Source organism: Plecotus auritus (genome assembly GCF_963455305.1).
Source record: "Plecotus auritus genome assembly, chromosome: 6".
NCBI lineage: Eukaryota > Metazoa > Chordata > Mammalia > Chiroptera > Vespertilionidae > Plecotus > Plecotus auritus.
The window spans coordinates 152,379,035-152,396,535 of NC_137773.1; the positions used below are offsets into that span (position 1 = coordinate 152,379,035).

General features: G+C 40.6%; 1 protein-coding gene across 4 annotated transcripts in view; it reads right to left on the reverse strand.

Annotated features, from left to right (window-relative positions):
• NEK11 (NIMA related kinase 11) overlaps nucleotides 1–17,501 on the reverse strand; it is a 177,354-nt gene that overhangs the window by 83,929 nt on the left and 75,924 nt on the right. For 3 of the 4 annotated variants that reach the window (XM_080672738.1, XM_080672740.1, XM_080672741.1), the window contains 6 exons: nucleotides 13,347–13,496; nucleotides 13,176–13,254; nucleotides 10,455–10,540; nucleotides 7,259–7,378; nucleotides 5,357–5,450; nucleotides 89–203 (listed from right to left, as the gene is read on the reverse strand). In XM_080672738.1, the coding sequence (XP_080528864.1) occupies nucleotides 89–203; nucleotides 5,357–5,450; nucleotides 7,259–7,378; nucleotides 10,455–10,540; nucleotides 13,176–13,254; nucleotides 13,347–13,496 (644 nt within the window). The remainder of the gene's footprint in view (nucleotides 1–88; nucleotides 204–5,356; nucleotides 5,451–7,258; nucleotides 7,379–10,454; nucleotides 10,541–13,175; nucleotides 13,255–13,346; nucleotides 13,497–17,501) is intronic. The other variant, XM_080672739.1, reaches the window with a different exon arrangement.

Genomic DNA, 17,501 nt, shown 5'->3' on the forward strand with positions numbered 1-17,501 from the left:
AGCTCACATACACCCAGGGCTTCTCTCTGAGGCCAGCCAGGCCTACGGCAGGCCCAGCACCCTTCTGAATACTGATGCAAACTCCTACCACAATCTCCAAGGTCAGCTATGGTGTCCTCTCCACCTCGCTCAAGCGCACCGAGGTCCGGGCAAGGGATGGGCCGAGACTCAGGCCGGTTCTCTGGAGTCGGGCCATCAGATTCCTTGTGGAAGGTAATTAATAGTTCGTGAGAAACATACAAGTAAATAGTGCTCCACAAACGAAACGATATTCTCATTTAGAAGACTACTTGAAAACAGAAGCCTACCTAATCCTCTCCCTTAAATGTGTTAACATTTTCAAATTTCAAGAGGGCAGCCTGGCATAGAGAAACTGCCCTGGATAAACTGGGCAAACGTTTTAGCCTCCGAGGCCGCAGTTTCAGGGCCATGACCGGGGCGAGGCAAGTGGGATGCCCAGGGTGCGGAACTGAAGGAGACACTGACCTTCAGGCTCAATCGGGAATGACTGGTAGCTGAGAACAAGTACCTCCTTCAAATGTGCACCCGTGGTATCACCCTCACCTCACTCTAGTCCAGCCCTGCTCAGTTTCCTCATCTCAAAATCTGAGGTATTGATTTGGATGCTTGCAAATTCTTGTCTAGCTTTAAACGTTCTGAGTCTATAAATTCCGGTTTCCTAAAAGAAAGAGATCTAAGAGGCCATATGAAAGAATTCATACTTCAAAAAAACATAAATTTCTCAAATATATCAATAGGTGTTTCAATAAGCCACTTTGCTTTATTGTAGTTGTATGTATGTGCGTCTGTGTGTATGTGTTTACAGCCTAGAGCTGATGCTGAAGTGACCTGTTTTCCTTGATGTGTGGCCTCTGTGGAGAACTACTCCAAGAGTGTTTTCTCATTAAAAACAGAAAGAAAAATTCTACCTCATTTTAAATGAATAAATAAAAGCCGTGACACACTGTGGGGCAGCGTTTGTGAAAATACAGTCATAAAACATTTTTAAGAAGTCCGTTGCTTGTACTGCATAATAATGGTTGCATGAGGTGACGCTGATCTCAATTTCAAAGCATCAGGGATAGCACACAGAGAACTTTAAGGACAAAGAACAGGGACTGCAGGAAAGGCATTTTATGTGTACTTCAGAAATTATTGGAAAATAAGCATTTGGACTCTCAATTGACTTTGATGTGCGGAGGTTCTCTTCGAGGAGAAGAGGTAGGACTGTTGTAACTGTTTCTCTTAGAAAGAGGACTTGATCTGACCTGTGGCCTAAATTACTATTTCATGTATGGAGACCTGCTCTGCTGTGCACTTTTCACAGAAACCCAATTCTGATACCTCCCCAACCGTACATGCCACAGGAGAAAACAGACTGGGCTTGCTGTGGGTATGATGGTATCTGGTTGCTTTTAAGCTCCCATCCTTTAAAGAAACAGTGCCCAACTTGATTCCCCACTCTGACTGCCAAAACTAAAGGCCTGTCAGCGAGGGTCTGCAAAACGAAACCAGCCACTGCCCTGCACGCCTCACGTTTTTTCAGCATGTTTAAGAGGTAACACAGCCAGCCCAGCCCCCCCCCCCCCCCCCTCCCGGTAACTCGGATTCCAGCTCCCACAACTGCCTTTGAAATACGAAGTGGTTTGCTTCAGCTGGCAAGAGAGAAGGAAGAAGCAGCGCCAATGAGATTAGGAAGAAATTAAATCATAAATATGAGTATGGGCAAAGACAGGAACGTTTTCCTCTTCCTTCCTTTTCTCCTTTAGCACGTTTTTCTTTAGTGTCTTGCGCCTGATTAATTCAATTTCTTTTTTATATCTTATTTTATCTTTTTCAGCTCAGTGATGCCTCTCCTTGAGTGTTTAAAACCCTTCAGTCCCTCACCAAAGTGTTCGGCTTCCCCTTTCTCTCCCTCCTTTGTTCTCTGAGTGTCATTAAACCTGCCTCGCTCTTAGGCCTGTGAATATGATTAAATGTGCCCCTTCGCCAGGCCTCCACCCTGCATCCTCCTCGGGGGAGAACAAGAAAGTCTTCCCTCGGGTCGCTCCTGCTTTTCTGCTGTTCCCATTAAGTGCCTTTTTTCCTAGAGAAATTGTAAGGTCTATTCGCAGGTGGCTTTTCCAGGTCTTCCCTCATCTGAAGGTGACCTGCTGCTTTCAAGAGCCCCCTGCCTGTCCACTGCGGTCCTGGGCCAGCAGCATCGGAATCACCAGGAAATGTGCTAGGAACGCAGCCTCCCAGGCCCCACCCCAGACCAAGCCAGCCAGAATCTGCATTTCAACAAGACCGACCGGTGATTTTGAAGTTTGAGAAGCACTGCTCTAAGCCATAAGAATTTGGAGGAGGGCCAGTTGACTGTGGATCTGAGAGGTCAAAGGTTTTCCTGAGAGGAGGTGACATTTGAAAGAGAGGTGGGATGCTAGCAATGGGCCAGAGGGAAATGACTCTGTAAGTGCACAAAAGAGGACAAGAGACCTGGAGGTAAGGAGTGGGGAGGGCTAAGCAACCCTGTCTGCAGAACTGAACCACCCAGAAGAGGGTAATATTTTCCCCAAAAAACATATTTTTATTGATTTCAGAGAGGAAGGGAGAGAGAATTAGAAACATCAATGATAAGAGAGAGTCACTGATTGGTTGCCTCCTGCACACCCCACACTGGGGATCGAGCCTGCAGCCCAGGTGGTGTGCCCTGACCAGAATTGAACTGTGACCTCCTGGTTCACAGGCTGATGCTCAACCACTGAGCCACGCCGGCCAGGAGAGGGTACTATTTTCAAGGTTACATATCTGCCTGCAGCATTTCCTGCCCCCATCATATGTAAACTTAGAAAACAGGTTTCTGGCAAGTTCAGAACCAAAGATTGGTGATACTGAACCTTAGAAGAACAAAGAATGAACCAACATCTTTGGCCAACACAGCATCAGGCACTTCCTCTCCTGCTCCTGCTGCCCTTTGAGAAGGAAAGGGCATAGCATTGGGAAGAACTAAGCAGGCAATGTGGAGTGGGAATTTCATAAAATCTTTGCAAAATCCTCTCTAAGTTGGGCCAAGATCTGGACTCTGCTCCCTGTTCTATGGGATAATATACAGCTAACAAAGTCTCCTGAGATTCTGCCTGCATTATGGTCTCAGTCTGATCTTAAGTTACTTGAGGATCCCCCAATGACCCTGGTTTAAAGGAGGGACAAGTCCTAATGTAGTGTAGTTGTTTAACATAGATAATCATATCAGAAGTGAAAAAACACAAAAATGATTATTTTGAAGGATCAATAAAGAAAAGCAGGCTAGCCGGTGTTGCTCAGTGGTTGAGCACCAACCTATAAACCAAGAGGTCACGGTTTGATTATCGCTCAGGGTACATGTTTGGTGTTACATGCTTGATCCTCAGTAGGGGGTGTGCAGGAGGCAGCCGATCAATGATTCTCTCTCATCATTGAATTTTCTCTAACTCTCTCCCTCTCGCTTCCTCTCTGAAATCAATAAAAATATGTATATTTTTAAAAGCAAAAAAGTTAAGTAAATTATCTGACACTAAAATGTAAACTCATACTTGAAATTACATGTCTATTTGCCATGTGGTAACTTCAAGAATAAAGTTACTTAATTTTAAAAAAATTGAGATAACATTGGTTAATAACATTATATAATTTTCAGATGTGCAAGATTATCATTCAATACCTGTGTACTCTAAAAATATTACCATATCTGTACTTCTAAATTTCTAATCTTAGGGGGTAAAACCCCTTAGAAGCCAGGGTCTCTGAACATGTCAGAAAAAAAAGGTTCCAGTTTCTATCAGCTGATTGAACATGTAGTTTACACACACTAACAAACACAGAATTCTATGTCAGACTCCTTGTGAGGATCTGTGGGAATTTGCAGTTCTGGACTTGGGAGGAAAGACAAAAGACAAAGGAGGGTAGACAACTGCCTTCACAAGTTATGATTTCAGGGCCTAGAAAGGGTGTGGGGAGCTAGAGAAAGGCACTCAAGCACTCAGACGGACATCAAGTGGTGTCATCAACACCTACTGCTGACCCCATGCCCTTCCAGCCAGCAATTTCCCCCACGTCTCTGGGGCCTGCAGCAGATCCCACAGCTGGCTTCACATAATGAAGTGGGAGATGAGTAGAAAAAAATGGGGGGTGAGATAAAACACATATCACCAACATCCTGACACTCTCTGCAAAAGAAAGTTCTTTCTTCCTTCCCACAGAGGGAGACTCTAAAGGTTAGAAAAGGCTGGGCCCCCTCTTTGGTCCAACCGCTGACTAATTGAGAAAGGTGAATAACCTCTCAGAGGGAGGCAGGAAACACGTGTTCCTTGGCTGTGCCTGGCTGAGAGTGAGCTCCGCCGGGAGCTCCTGCACACCCCAGGATTCGGAGGCCTCCGATTACTGAGTTACAGCAGGACGAGCACCCCCACATCCCAGGGATCATCCCCACAGTCTCAGGGGGCTTAGTTCTTCCTGCTGGAGGAAGAAATCTCCCTCAGATGGAGGGATCGCCAATGAGTGAACAAACAGAATTTGAGACAATAAAAATGACTCCTTCCCAAGATGCTTCTACCAGAAGAGCTAGGGGTTGGTGTCGATGTCTACTGTGCAAAAATGACCCTGAAGAAAGACTGCCTGATACCAAGGCCTACTATTAACCATTAAAGAAAATAGTGTTTGCTATCCAGGGTCTTGGAATACAGAGGATGTGAATTTTGGGTTCATTTTATGTGAATCTGAAACCCGATTTATTATTGGCTATGTATGTAATTCTTCAAAGTTTGAATGGGATTATTAACACAAGGTAGGTTATATATGGGAGACAAAATAAAATGGGAAGGCATAAAAACTAAGTATCTCTCTTACATCGATGTTTCTCTCTGTCTCTCCTCCTCCCTTCCACTCTCTCCAAAAATAATGGAAAAATATCCTCAGGTGAAGATCAACAACAACAAACAACTAAGTAAAAAAGAGAATAATGGACTAAGAAGATAAAGCAACACTAGCATGGCTGAAATTCAAAATTAGATATAGACACATTTGTTCTGCAAAGTCATAATTTTAACTCATCAATTGTTCAGTCAGCCCTGATTATCTTGTACACAGTAGGCACTCAATATTTGTTGGATGAATTAATTGCTCCATCTTTAAGAGCAGCTGCTTTGAATCAGTGTAGTCATTAACTGTTGGCCTACATTCTAAAATGAACCCCAGTTCATCCTCCCTGGAATTGGGCAAAGTTGATATGGATCTTTTTATTCCTACCTGTCCCTCTTTCTACCCAACTGGCCACATGAATCTGAAAAATCTGAAGCACGTAAAGGTTTTATGTAACATGTAAAATAAGAGTACTTACATGGAGTACATCAACAGTTAGCTGCTGAAAGTTCCGAGATCTCAATTCCTGCATTCGTTTGTTATTTTCTTCATATTTTTCTTCCACAAGCTTTCTGCAAATGTAAAGCAAATGTAGAAAAATAGCTGCAATTTGCCAAAAACACATCTCTATTATAGGTAAGCATGATCTCTACTTCAACAGGCAAGGTGGGGTGTTGGAAAGCCAGGCCAATGGGTCTTCCTCTCATGCAGATGTGTGTGCAGTGAAGCACCCACTTGATTCTCTTAAAGCACACACAGGGATGCTCTAGGACTCCTAAAACACAGCAGACAGTACTGACCCCTAGGTGTTCTTGACTATAATGAAACGGGGGGAGCGGTGGGGGGGTCCTTGATACCCAGGACAGTGCCTAGCACATACTAATAACACGATAACTGCTTTCAGGATGAAATAAACACATAAACAAGGACATAGAGCAACATTTCAAAGAATTTATAGGAAAGAATATGGACTCACTGTGGAGGGGAAGTTTTCTCAGACACATTTTCTCTGTTTTCTCTACTACAGGAAGTTGAATTTAATAGATCTGTTACTAAACTGGAAGACTGATTTGAGTTCTTGGGATTACTTGTGTGCTAATTTGTACTTATATTTTTTGAAAACTCATTGAACATCCATGTGATCAAATTTTCTTGTCTATAAAGGGATATGTTATAACCCTCTGACAACAGAGACATTTTTTTAGCTAAAACACATAACCACTCTCGAATCCTAGAAATAACAATCAAAAACAATTCTGATGCGAGTCTTTCTTAAAATCAAGACCAACTTCACTTTCCCTGACAGGTTTGGCTCAGTGGATAGAGCATCGGCCTGCGGACTCAAGGGTCCCAGGTTCGATTCCGGTCAAGGGCATGTACCTTGGTTGCAGGCACATCCCCAGTAGGTGGTGTGCAGGAGGCAGCTGATTGATGTTTCTCTCTCATCGATGTTTCTAACTCTATCCCTCTCCCTTCCTCTCTGTAAAAAATCAATAAAATGTATTTTTTTTTAAAAAGACTGACTTCACTTAAAAGCCATTGCCTTTAAATAAGGAAAATATTAAATGTCATGTAGAAGATCTATGCCTTTCTTTTGGGTATAAAAACAGTTTTAATGTAAATACTTTAATTACCAGTGATAGTTCCCACCAGCAGCACTGCCCGGAGCACAGACATTCTAACGGGCTTCACTTGACAGACCAGAGTTCTGTTTCCACACCACTTCCTAAGGCCAACAACTTCCTGCCACTACCTTCTTCTCCCTGAGGATGGGTCAGATCTCCTGGCAGAGGGGATGCAGCGAGCATCTAGGGCAGTGGTCTGCAAACTCATTAGTCAACAGAGCCAAATATCAACAGTACAACGATTGAAATTTCTTTGGAGAGCCAAATTTTTTAAACTTAAACTTCTTCTAACGCCACTTCTTCAAAATAGACTCGCCCAGGCCGTGGTATTTTGTGGAAGAGCCACACTCAAGGGGCCAAAGAGCTGCATGTGGCTCGCGAGCTGCAGTTTGCCGACCACGGATCTAGGGAATGAGGACCAGGCCCTAAAGTCACCCTGTCACCGTCTCACTGGGCTATGTCCAGAAGGTGTCAGCAACAGTGAGGCTTCATTTGGAGGCTGCCAATATTTACATCCCTAGGAACCTCCCTGATAGCCAACCTTTCTTTTCACCCAAGCCTAATATTAATAATGCCTGGCATCCAACCACCACCCGTGGCTCAATGACTATCTTTTGAGGGAATAAACAGATTACATGTATGATGAGTGCATGCATTTTGTTTTCTTGTTTTGTCTTTGCTTTTCTTCAATAAATTCCTTCAGAGCCCTGGGAAGTGGCCAAAGGGCTGGGATGCCCTAAGGACGGGCCGCTTACTTCAGCTTGCTGGCTTTCTCATCAGCTGCCTGGAGCTTCCTCAGCCGCATCCTTTCTCTTGGGGTCATTTTCTGCACCTCTGAGAGCGCCCGCAGCGTCTGCAGGTGAATCTGCTTTTGCCTAGAGAAAATACAGATTTCCACACAGAACACATCACACACATGCTCAGAAAAATTAAACAAATATTTTACAGAGGATCATTACACTACCGAGAGGGGGAAATCATCTCAAGACATGCAAAAACTAATAAAGTCTGGGTAGGTAATGAGCCAACCAGGACTGTGGTTAATTGGCAATATTTTTCAAATTAGATTTTTGTTTAAAAGCAAATTATGTACTTTATACATTTCTGCTCAATTCATTGCTTATGACTGGTTTTCATAATGTGATAAAAATTAGGATCTTGGTCATTAAGAAGTAAATAGACAGGCAGACTAATTCGACCATGTGGATAGAACAGTCTTTGGAAATAAGCAGGTTTTGAATCTCATGTGCACCCTCATTCATTAGACCTGTAGCCTTGGGCAAGTTACTGAATTTCTCTAAACCTCAGTTTTCTTATCCATAAAGAATGGGTTATAAAGCAAAATAGAGACAGGCTCATAGATAGAGAGCAGGCAGACAGCTGCTCTCTTTCTATGAGAGGGGTGTTAAGGGGTGTAGGGATTGAGCACAAAGGAAAAAAAAAGAACTCATGGATATGGACAACAGTGTGGTAGTTATGTGATTATGGGGAGTGGAGGGGGATGGGTGGAGATGGAAGACAGCATAGAGGGGATAAATGGTAATGGAAAAAATAAATTTAATTTAAAAAATAAAAATGAAAACACACTGGAGAAAAAAGAATGGGTTATAGTGAGTATTATATGAGATAATGTATGCACAAAGTCTGGCGCATAAAAAGTATCCAAAATGATGGTATTCTAATAGCTAAATTTTATTGAATATGTCTTATATTCCAGGCTTAATACAGTAGCTATTTTCCTGGCAGCACTGCATAGTGGTTAATCGATGGGTTAGGAAGATTCTCTGAGTTCAGATCCTATATGCCTTCCGGGAAGTTAGTTAGCATCTTTATGATCATTAAAAAAATAATAGTACCTGATCTCACTGATTTATGGATAATAAAGAACATTACAAACTGTTGAACAAAAATAGACAGAGGCAAAGAAGCATCGAACAGACTGCCAAACTACAGCGGGAACGTAGGGGAGGGTTGGCGGGGGGGTAAGCGATCAACCGAAGGACTTGTATGCATGCATATAAGCACAACCAACAGACTCAAGACACTGGGGGACGAGGACAAGTGCTGGAGGGTAGGGGAGGCCAGGGAGAGGTTAGTGGGGGGGGGGGGGACAAAAGATACATATGTACTGCTATTTGTAATACCTTATACAATGAAATTTTTTAAAAAAATAGTACCTGCTTCATATGGTTGTTGGGAGTTTAAATGAGTACAGTCATGTAAAGTACTCATAACAGAGCCAAGCATGTGGTCATTACCCCCAAAATGTTAGCCAATATTATTAAGAGCCTTATCTTTAAAGAAATGTGCTTACACTAATCACATATGGAAATGTCTATAACCACATTCTCAGTGACATTTGTTTCTGTACCTACTTGCAGAACAAAGTAGGAAAGTGATAAGAAAATTGTAATGACCATTGTAGGCAGGTCTCATCCCTCCAGAATACCGTCCAAATCAGAGCCTCCAGGGGATGTGCAAGTTTCAGGAATATATGTCCCTTATTTTGTAATACCAAATAGCTCTCTTTAAAGCACAGTCATAGATCTTGAAAATAACAGTGACAATTTGAAGTCAATATTTCATAATGTGAAGTACTATCCAAACAACTGAATTCTAGAACACTTTAATTGTAAGCAGTATTTCATAATTGCAGTGCAAAATGATAACTGAAATTAGTCCAATATTTAAAAAATAAGTTCTCGCTCAGCTGGTGTTGCTCAGTGGTTGAGTGTCGACCCATGAACCAGAAGGTCATGGTTCTATTCCCAGACAGAGCACATGTCTGGGTTACAGGCTCAATCCCCAGTTAGCAGGGGGCCTGATTCTCTCTCATCACTGATGTTTCTATCCCTCTCTCCCTCTATTCCTCTCTCTGAAATCAATAAAAACATTAAAAAAATAAGGTACCTACTACTCCGATTAATAAAACAAAATAAAATTAGAATATCCAGGCTTCCTTGAAAGAATAGGTAGTACCCATAAAAACAAATGTTACAGGAGTGTGGCTTAAAAAAATGCACCCCTCTGAGGTGCAGTCTATTTTAACTGGAGATCATGCATTAAACAAAGACTGAATATCTTTGATGGACCAGTGTCCTCAGCTTGAATGTCAAGATGGAAAACAAACCATGCAGTTGACAAACGATGGGACTGGACAGTAGAGAAGCATATTTGTGCTATTTGGCCTTGAACATCAGGCTAATGAGGGCTACTGTTCTCCCCCACTGCCCTGCAGAGCTCCGGGCAGGGACTGCCATTCTCCTTGGGCCCTTACAAGATTAAATAGAGAGCTCCTTCAACAACATTATAAACTTGGCATTTATAATCAGTGCCCCTGGAGTTGTGCGGTACACAGCCTGCACAGCTGTGCTTGGCCATTCTGAAGTAACCTAGTACTCTGGGCTCTTGCAAGTTACAGCACAGACATTTTGATGAGGTACGAGGCAGCAGTTAGACCAGGAAATAGTTATGGTTCCTTTGAAACACACATTCTCTAGTTCTTAGCTATATCTCAAGAAAGTGAATTTTGGCTTATTTTCAGTTGTCCCAGGACTCCACTATGTTGTCTTTTCAAAAGATACTTTGACAGCTCCTATTAAACAAACAACATGTAAAACCCATTTATGCTTAATATGGAAGATGCATTAGCATATAGATCACTAAATGTTTGAGATTTTAATTTCTCTATATACTTACAAGGCAACTGCAGAGCTACCCAGCAGATCTGTGAGCTGTGCAGTGGTTTAAACGTTTATGATTTCAATTTGCTTCCACCTGAGGCAAAGGGCTTTGGAACGCCAAGTTACTGACGCTCCTGAATTTCTTGGCAAGACTTAAGTGAATCTGAGGATACTCCATGCAGACAGCTTAGCACTAATAGATATTTAAAGACAAATGCATTTAATATTTATGCTCAATGGGCGTTCTAAGAACAAGGTAATTACTTACATGGCATTAATTATATGAGCAGTTTCCTTCTGACAATTCAAATTCTTGTCTTCTGGACTCATTTCCGAATATCTACAAATCAGGTGCTGAAAAAAAAAAGAACCTTGACACACCTTAAAGACTCCTCTTCAGGGATGGAAGGACATACAACTACCAGGCACCCTTTCTAATTTGCACTATTACTGACCATATCTGGGAGCTTGAAAACAAAACCCACAGGTAGCTACTTTTCCTTCTATAAAGGGTTACAAAACATCACATGGTAGCTTATGCAACCAGATCCTGAGTGGCCCGGCTCCTGCCTCCCTCTCCAAGTCCATCTTGCACTGCTGTTCTCTCACTCCCTGCTACCCAGGCAAGGGCAGGCCTTCCTTCCGCTCCAAGAACACACAAGCTCTCTCCACTTCTGGCTCTGACGGGGACAATGTCCACACGCCCAGGGCCACGACTAGGGTGAGATGAGTAAGGCACTCACCTCAAAGGCAAAATTTTAGAGGCACCAAAAAAACTCAGTAACCAAGATAAAGGATATTTTAATGCAAGACTATAAGAAAATCAAAATTGATGCCCCAAAGCCATAGAGAACACAATATCAAAAGTTTAAATAAAGACAGGATCCAACCACCTCATTTGCCTTATCCTAATCCTAGCCCGGTGGGATATTATCTTTGAACTTTTGATACAATGCTACCATGGTTCTTTAGCATTAATTTGGATTTGTAAAAGATTGTATTAAAATATTATCTTGATTACTGAGTTTTTGGTGCCCTCTTTAACCATGCCCCAGGACAAATACCTCGCTTGCCTTACCTTAGTCCCAGAAGATCCCCTTGGATCCCTTTGGACTATTTCTTAATATTTATTGTTGAAAGTATTACAGATGTCCCCTTTCTCCCCCATGCGTGACCCCCCTCCTCCCCATCCCCACCCCCTCCCCAGGCCTTCCCTGCACTATTGTTTGTCCATGGGCTATGCATAGATGCATATAAGTTTTTTGGTTAATCTCTCCCTGCCCCCTTCCCTCTGAAATACATCAGTCCATTGCATGTTTCAATATCTCTGGATCTGTTTTGTTCATCAGTTTATTTTGTTCATTAGATCTCACATTTAAGTGAGATGTTGTGATACCTGTCTTTCTCTGACTGGCTTATTTCGCTTAGCATAATACTCTCTGGGTCCCTCCATGCTGTCTCAAAGAGTAAGAAACCCTTCTTTTTTTACAGCTGCATAGTATTCCATTGTATAGATGTATCACAGTTTTTTAATACATTCATCTGCTGATGGGCTCTTGGGCTATTTCCAGATCTTAGCTATTGTAAATTGTGCTGCTATGAACATAGGGGTGCATGTATCCTTTCTGATTGGTGTTTCAGGCTTCTTAGGATATATTCCTAGAAGGGGGATCACTGGGTCAAATGGCAGTCCCATTTTTAATTTTTGGAGGAAACTCCACACTTGCCTCACCTTAGTCCCAGAAGATCCCCTTGGATTCCTTTTGGCTTTTTGTGAGCTCTCAGCCACTTAAGTGTGCTTTTGACCCAACAGCCAGCACCTGTGCCGACTGCCCTCGGGCTAGCGGAGCCAGCTGTGCCTACGCAGAGGGAGAACTGGAAGTACCAAGCAACTTCACCACCCCCTCTCCTGGCCTGCTTACCCTGCTGCCTAGGGGTGTCCCCTGGCAGCACATTCTTCCATAAGAACCCTCTCCTCTCTAGCTCCCTCTCAGAACATGACCTAATCAGGGCTTTACACAGGCCACTGTGAGTCCAACACTCTGGGGCTCTTTACATGGCTGGCGCTTCTCACCATGTCACTGGAGTCAACAGGTCACCTACTCCTTCTCTCGCCACCAACCCCCTCCCCCTCCCTGATTTTACAGCCTCTTATTTGCTTTCTTCCTCGTGCTTGTGAGCATTTATAATTATCTTACATTTGCTTACTTTTCCTTGATTATTGGGTTCTCTTACTAGCAGTCAAGCTTCCAAAGGACAGAAGCCATGTCCGTTCCTTTCTTTCTGCACCTCCAGTGTCAGCACAGTGTCCCACTCAACTAAGGAATGCACATCCAGTCAGCATCCTCTTTGCTGTGGATTTAGAACTGGACACCGATGAAAAGGTATGCATATTCTTAAAGGCAAATGAATGCTTTGGAGTTTTATTAAATATATTCATAAAATTAAAGGAAATTTGCCCGAGGAATTTATATTGTAAAAGGCTAAGAAGTTTAAAAAACAAAACCAAAAACCCTCCTGAGAGGGTACCATCTGCTTTTTTCTTATCACCGGAGAGGCAAATTCTCTACATCCAATTTCCTAATTTACAGAAAAGCAAAATAAACCCACCTAATCAATAAAAAGTATTATTGACATATATGATAAAGAGGTGGGATAATAACGGCTCAGTGAAAACCCCAGGTTATGTTATTAGGAGCATCCCGTTCTTGGCCTCGCACGGATATATTTACAAAGTGTTGAAGTCAGTAAGATCTGGAAACCAAGAGCCATAGGATGGATGTTGAGTTTAGGCAGAAAATCGAGATCCTAATATCTGGGGCACCAGAATGTCCTGACTGATAATTTCTCTCCGCTTTAAAAAACATCTTGTGCCTCTCTAATAACTGACTCTTAATGCCTCTTATTCCCACAGCATAGCTTCAAGCCCGAGAATGTATATCAGTGCTAATTAATATGTGCTTCCCAGTATCCCTTTCATTTTAAGTACCTGTAGCTGCTCATCAATATAAGGGATTTTTAAAATTTCTATAGCAGATGGTCTCAGTGAAGGGTTCTTGTTCAACATGCTGTAATGTTCAAAAAGAAAATTATTTTTCAGATGAACTAAAATATAGGTACAATTTAAAACTGTTTCAGTGGCAACACATTATTTCCATACCGTTCCATGATGGCATTCAGTTCTCTTGGGTATCTCGTAGGGAGAGAAGGAGTGTCGCCTTCAACAATTTTTAAAACAATGGACAAGAAATTGGAGCCCGTGAATGCATGATTCATGCAGCACATCTCATACAAAATGCATGCCAGAGACCTGAAGACAAAGTCAAAGAACTGAAATAAGGAGCAAATGTCCTCTTTTAAATTTGATCATCATACAAATCCTCAGAGGTGTGAGGGCATTGGTTGTGAGGCACTAACATATGCTTCAGTCATTAGTTTAAAAGCCTCAGTTCTATAATGTTCTGTTCCACTTACAGTAAGTACATGCTGACTAAAAAAAAGAGGAAAAGGTGAAATAAGAGAGCACAAAATTAAGTCTGAATGACCACTTTTTATCAAAGGAAAGCAAACAAACCAACAGGAATATGTCTGCACATAGTAGGGACCCAATAAATATTTGATCAATGTAGTTCAAAGTTTCTGCATTAACATCTATGAAGGAAAAATAAAATGCAGTTAAATATCATCTTCCTAAGACAGTTTTGTGAATGTTACATATGCAAAGTAAAGTTTTAATTTATCAGCCTAACCTTCCCCCTAATGTGTATCCAAGCATTTTGGAAAGGAAATGCATTCTTTATTAGTTTTTTTAATATACTTCATTTACAAGTAAGGTGGAAGAGCAGCTACTTGCAGCTCACATGAAAAGTGTAATTCTCCCTTCAGGGTTATGAGACAGAATATTAAAATTCTAGATCAGTCCAACACTGATTTGTACTAACCATGCAAATCAGTAACTTCTAAACCAAGAGAATAATCTTTCAAATTACTCTACGTAATTAAGAAAACTAAGGGGGAAATTCCTGCCTGAACTTAGTATTAAGAAAGAACTGTACTTCTCTTGAATAATGGATTACTCTAAATCTTATGGGTATTTTGAATTATGTAACTGGCCAAGTCTCCCTTTTCATGTTACTTGCTTGAAAGATCAGAATAAATTTACAATCTACTTTATGTAAGTTGTGCAACTTTTAACATTGTCCTGTTTCTCATAAAAGGCAGTTTATGTATAAATAAATATATACACGAATACCATATTTTAACCATTTTGTGAGTGTTCAGGAAAATATGCATTTGTAAGAGGATATACACTGAGAATATTTCTATTCCAGCAAATAATAATACATTGCATTTACTATTATTTGGAAATGAAAAATTTCCAACTGATTAGTACTTTGCATATCACAAAGCACTTTCATATATATCTCAACAGAGCCGCATAATTTCACAGTGATTTCTCATTTTATACATGAAACTGGCTCAGGAAAGTTAAATCACTTGGTCAATTTCATAAGGCATTTTTCTTTCCAAACGCTGGACTATTTCCATTACAGAATGTTAGAATACAGGAGAATGTTAGGAGAAATCACATGATATTGACTAGAACACCAAGATCAATGTAAACATTATAAAATATGAACATATTTGAAGCTTAATAAATTATGCATCCATCTGTAACACTGTTCAGTGGTATCTGGTGTAGTAGCATATCTTTATATTTCAATACCAAAAAAAAAAATTTCCTTCAATAAAGGTAAAATAAAGGCACTTTTAGACAAACAAAAACTGAGAGAATCCATTGCCAGCAGGACAGCCTAAGAATTACCCTAAAAGGGGTGCTTTCAAAGAAAGAAACATCGTCTCAGAGAGGCACAGGGATACAAGAAGGAATAAAGAGCCTAGGAAAAGAAATTCTGTGAATATGTATAGATCAACATTAATCCTATAAAACAATATTAACAATATATTACAGGGGTTAAAAATTATGTAGAATAGCCCTGGCCAGTGTGACTCAATTGGTTGAGTGTCATCCCGTACACCAAAGGGTGTTGGGTTCAATTCCCGGTCAGAGAACATACACAGGTTGCAGTTTGATCTCAGGTTGGAGTGTGAGTGGGAGGCAACCAATCAATGTTTCTGTGTCACATTGATCTCTCTCCTTAAATAAAAATAATTATGTAGAATAAAATTTAATGGAAAAAGACTATGCCAGGAAAAACATAAAGGGCTAAAAAAACATAAAGGGAGTTAAAGCATTTTAATGTCCTAATATTACTGGGAAAGAGGTAAATTTAATAACTTCTATGAGACTGTGATAAGGCAAGGATGCATGTTATAATTGTTAGGGGATATCACCAAAAGAATAGTAAAATAATGTATAACTGGCAAGTATATAACTAACAAGTTACCAGAGGGGGAAAAAACAAATATAATTTTAAACCAAAAGAAAGCAAAAAAGGAGAGGAAAAAAACATAAAACAAGTGGTATGTATATAGAGAGCAAATAATAAAATGACAAATAAAAATACAGAGTAATTATATTAAACATAAATGGAAAATACTTCAATTAAAAAGACTAGCAAACTGGATAAAAAAATTATATACACTCACAAAACAAACCTTAAATATAAGAACAAAGAGCTGTTCATAGAAAGAGATGCACCATGCAAATACTTATTAAAAATACTGCAGTGTAGCTATACTAGTATCAGACAAAGTAGACTTAAAGGCAAGAACCACTACTAAAATTAAGATGGTAGATTAATAACAAATAACCATTCTAAAACTCAATAAGAGTGTGTGTGTGTGTGTGTGTGAGAGAGAGAGAGAGAGAGAGAAGCAAAAATTGACAGAATTAAGAGAATATATAGACAAATTCACAATCATAGTAAAAGACTTTGCCATGCTTCTTTCAATAGCTGATATAACAAGCAGACCCAAAAAAATCAATAAGGGTAGAGGAAATCCAAATACAATGACCAAAATTGACAAATTAACATAAATGAATCCTAACAATGACAGAATCCAGATTCTTTTTAAGGGCACACAGAGCATTTTCCAAAACTGAGCATAGTCAGGGTCATAAAGCAAGCCTTGACAGATTTAAGAATGGCTTTACTGGCAAATTCTTCCAAACATTTAAAAATAAAGAATATCAGTCTTAATCAATCTCTTCATTCATAAAGTCAGCATAATTTTGATATTAAATATAATAAGGATATTACAGGAAAGGACAATTATAGGCCAATTTTTTATGAACATAGATTTTAAAAATCCAAATACACATACACACATATTATAAAGAGAATATGGCGATATATTGAAAAGGTTATATATCATAACCAAGTGGATTTTATTTCAGGAATACAGGATTGACTTATATTTGAAAGTCAATCAATGGAAAGTACCTCGTTATAGAAGAGAAAAATTATATCATCTTGATTAAAGCAGAAAAAAGCATTTGATAAAATTCAAAACCCATTTGTGTTTTTTAAAAAAGAAGAAAACTCTTGGCACACTAGAAATGGAAGAAAACTTCCTTAATTGGGTTTTTTAAAGCTTTAAGAACATATAGTAAATATTATGCTTATTGGTGAAATATTGATAGTTTATATTTTTATTTTAAAATCAACAAGATAAGAATGCTTACTATCATCACTTCTATTGACTATTGTAATGAAGGTGCTACCCAGAACATTGAGGCCAGAAAAAATTAAAAAATAAAAATAAAAAATCACGCCCTGACTACCAGGGGGCAGATGTTCAATGCAGGAGCTGCCCCCTGGTGGTCAGTGCACTCTCACAGCCAACCTCCCACGGCTGGCCAACCTCCTGTGGTCCCTCCCCTTCACCCCCAGCCGGCTGGCCCCCATCAGCTCGGCCCCCATCAGTCCCATCAGGGCCGGCCAGCCAACCTCCCGCAGTCCCTCCCCGCAGCCAGCCAGCCCCAATCGGCCCCAATCGGGAATGGGCGAGATGGACCCCGATAGGCCCTGATTGCCAGCCAGGCCAAGGGACCCTACTAGTGCACAAATTCGTGCACCAGGTCTCTAGAGTGTGTGTGTGTGTGTGTGTGTGTGTGTGTGTGTGTGTGTATGAAAAATAGAAAAGACATTAAACTGTCATTAAGCATTTCAATATGACTGTGTATATAAAAGGTCATTTCAATAAGCCTGTAGCAAACACATTTAAAAAATAAAATTAAGCCCTGACTGGTTTGGCTCAGTGGATAGAGCGTCAGCCTGCAGACTGAAGGGTCCCAGGTTTGATTCTGGTCAAGGGCATGTACCTTGGTTGTGGGCATATCCCCAGTAGG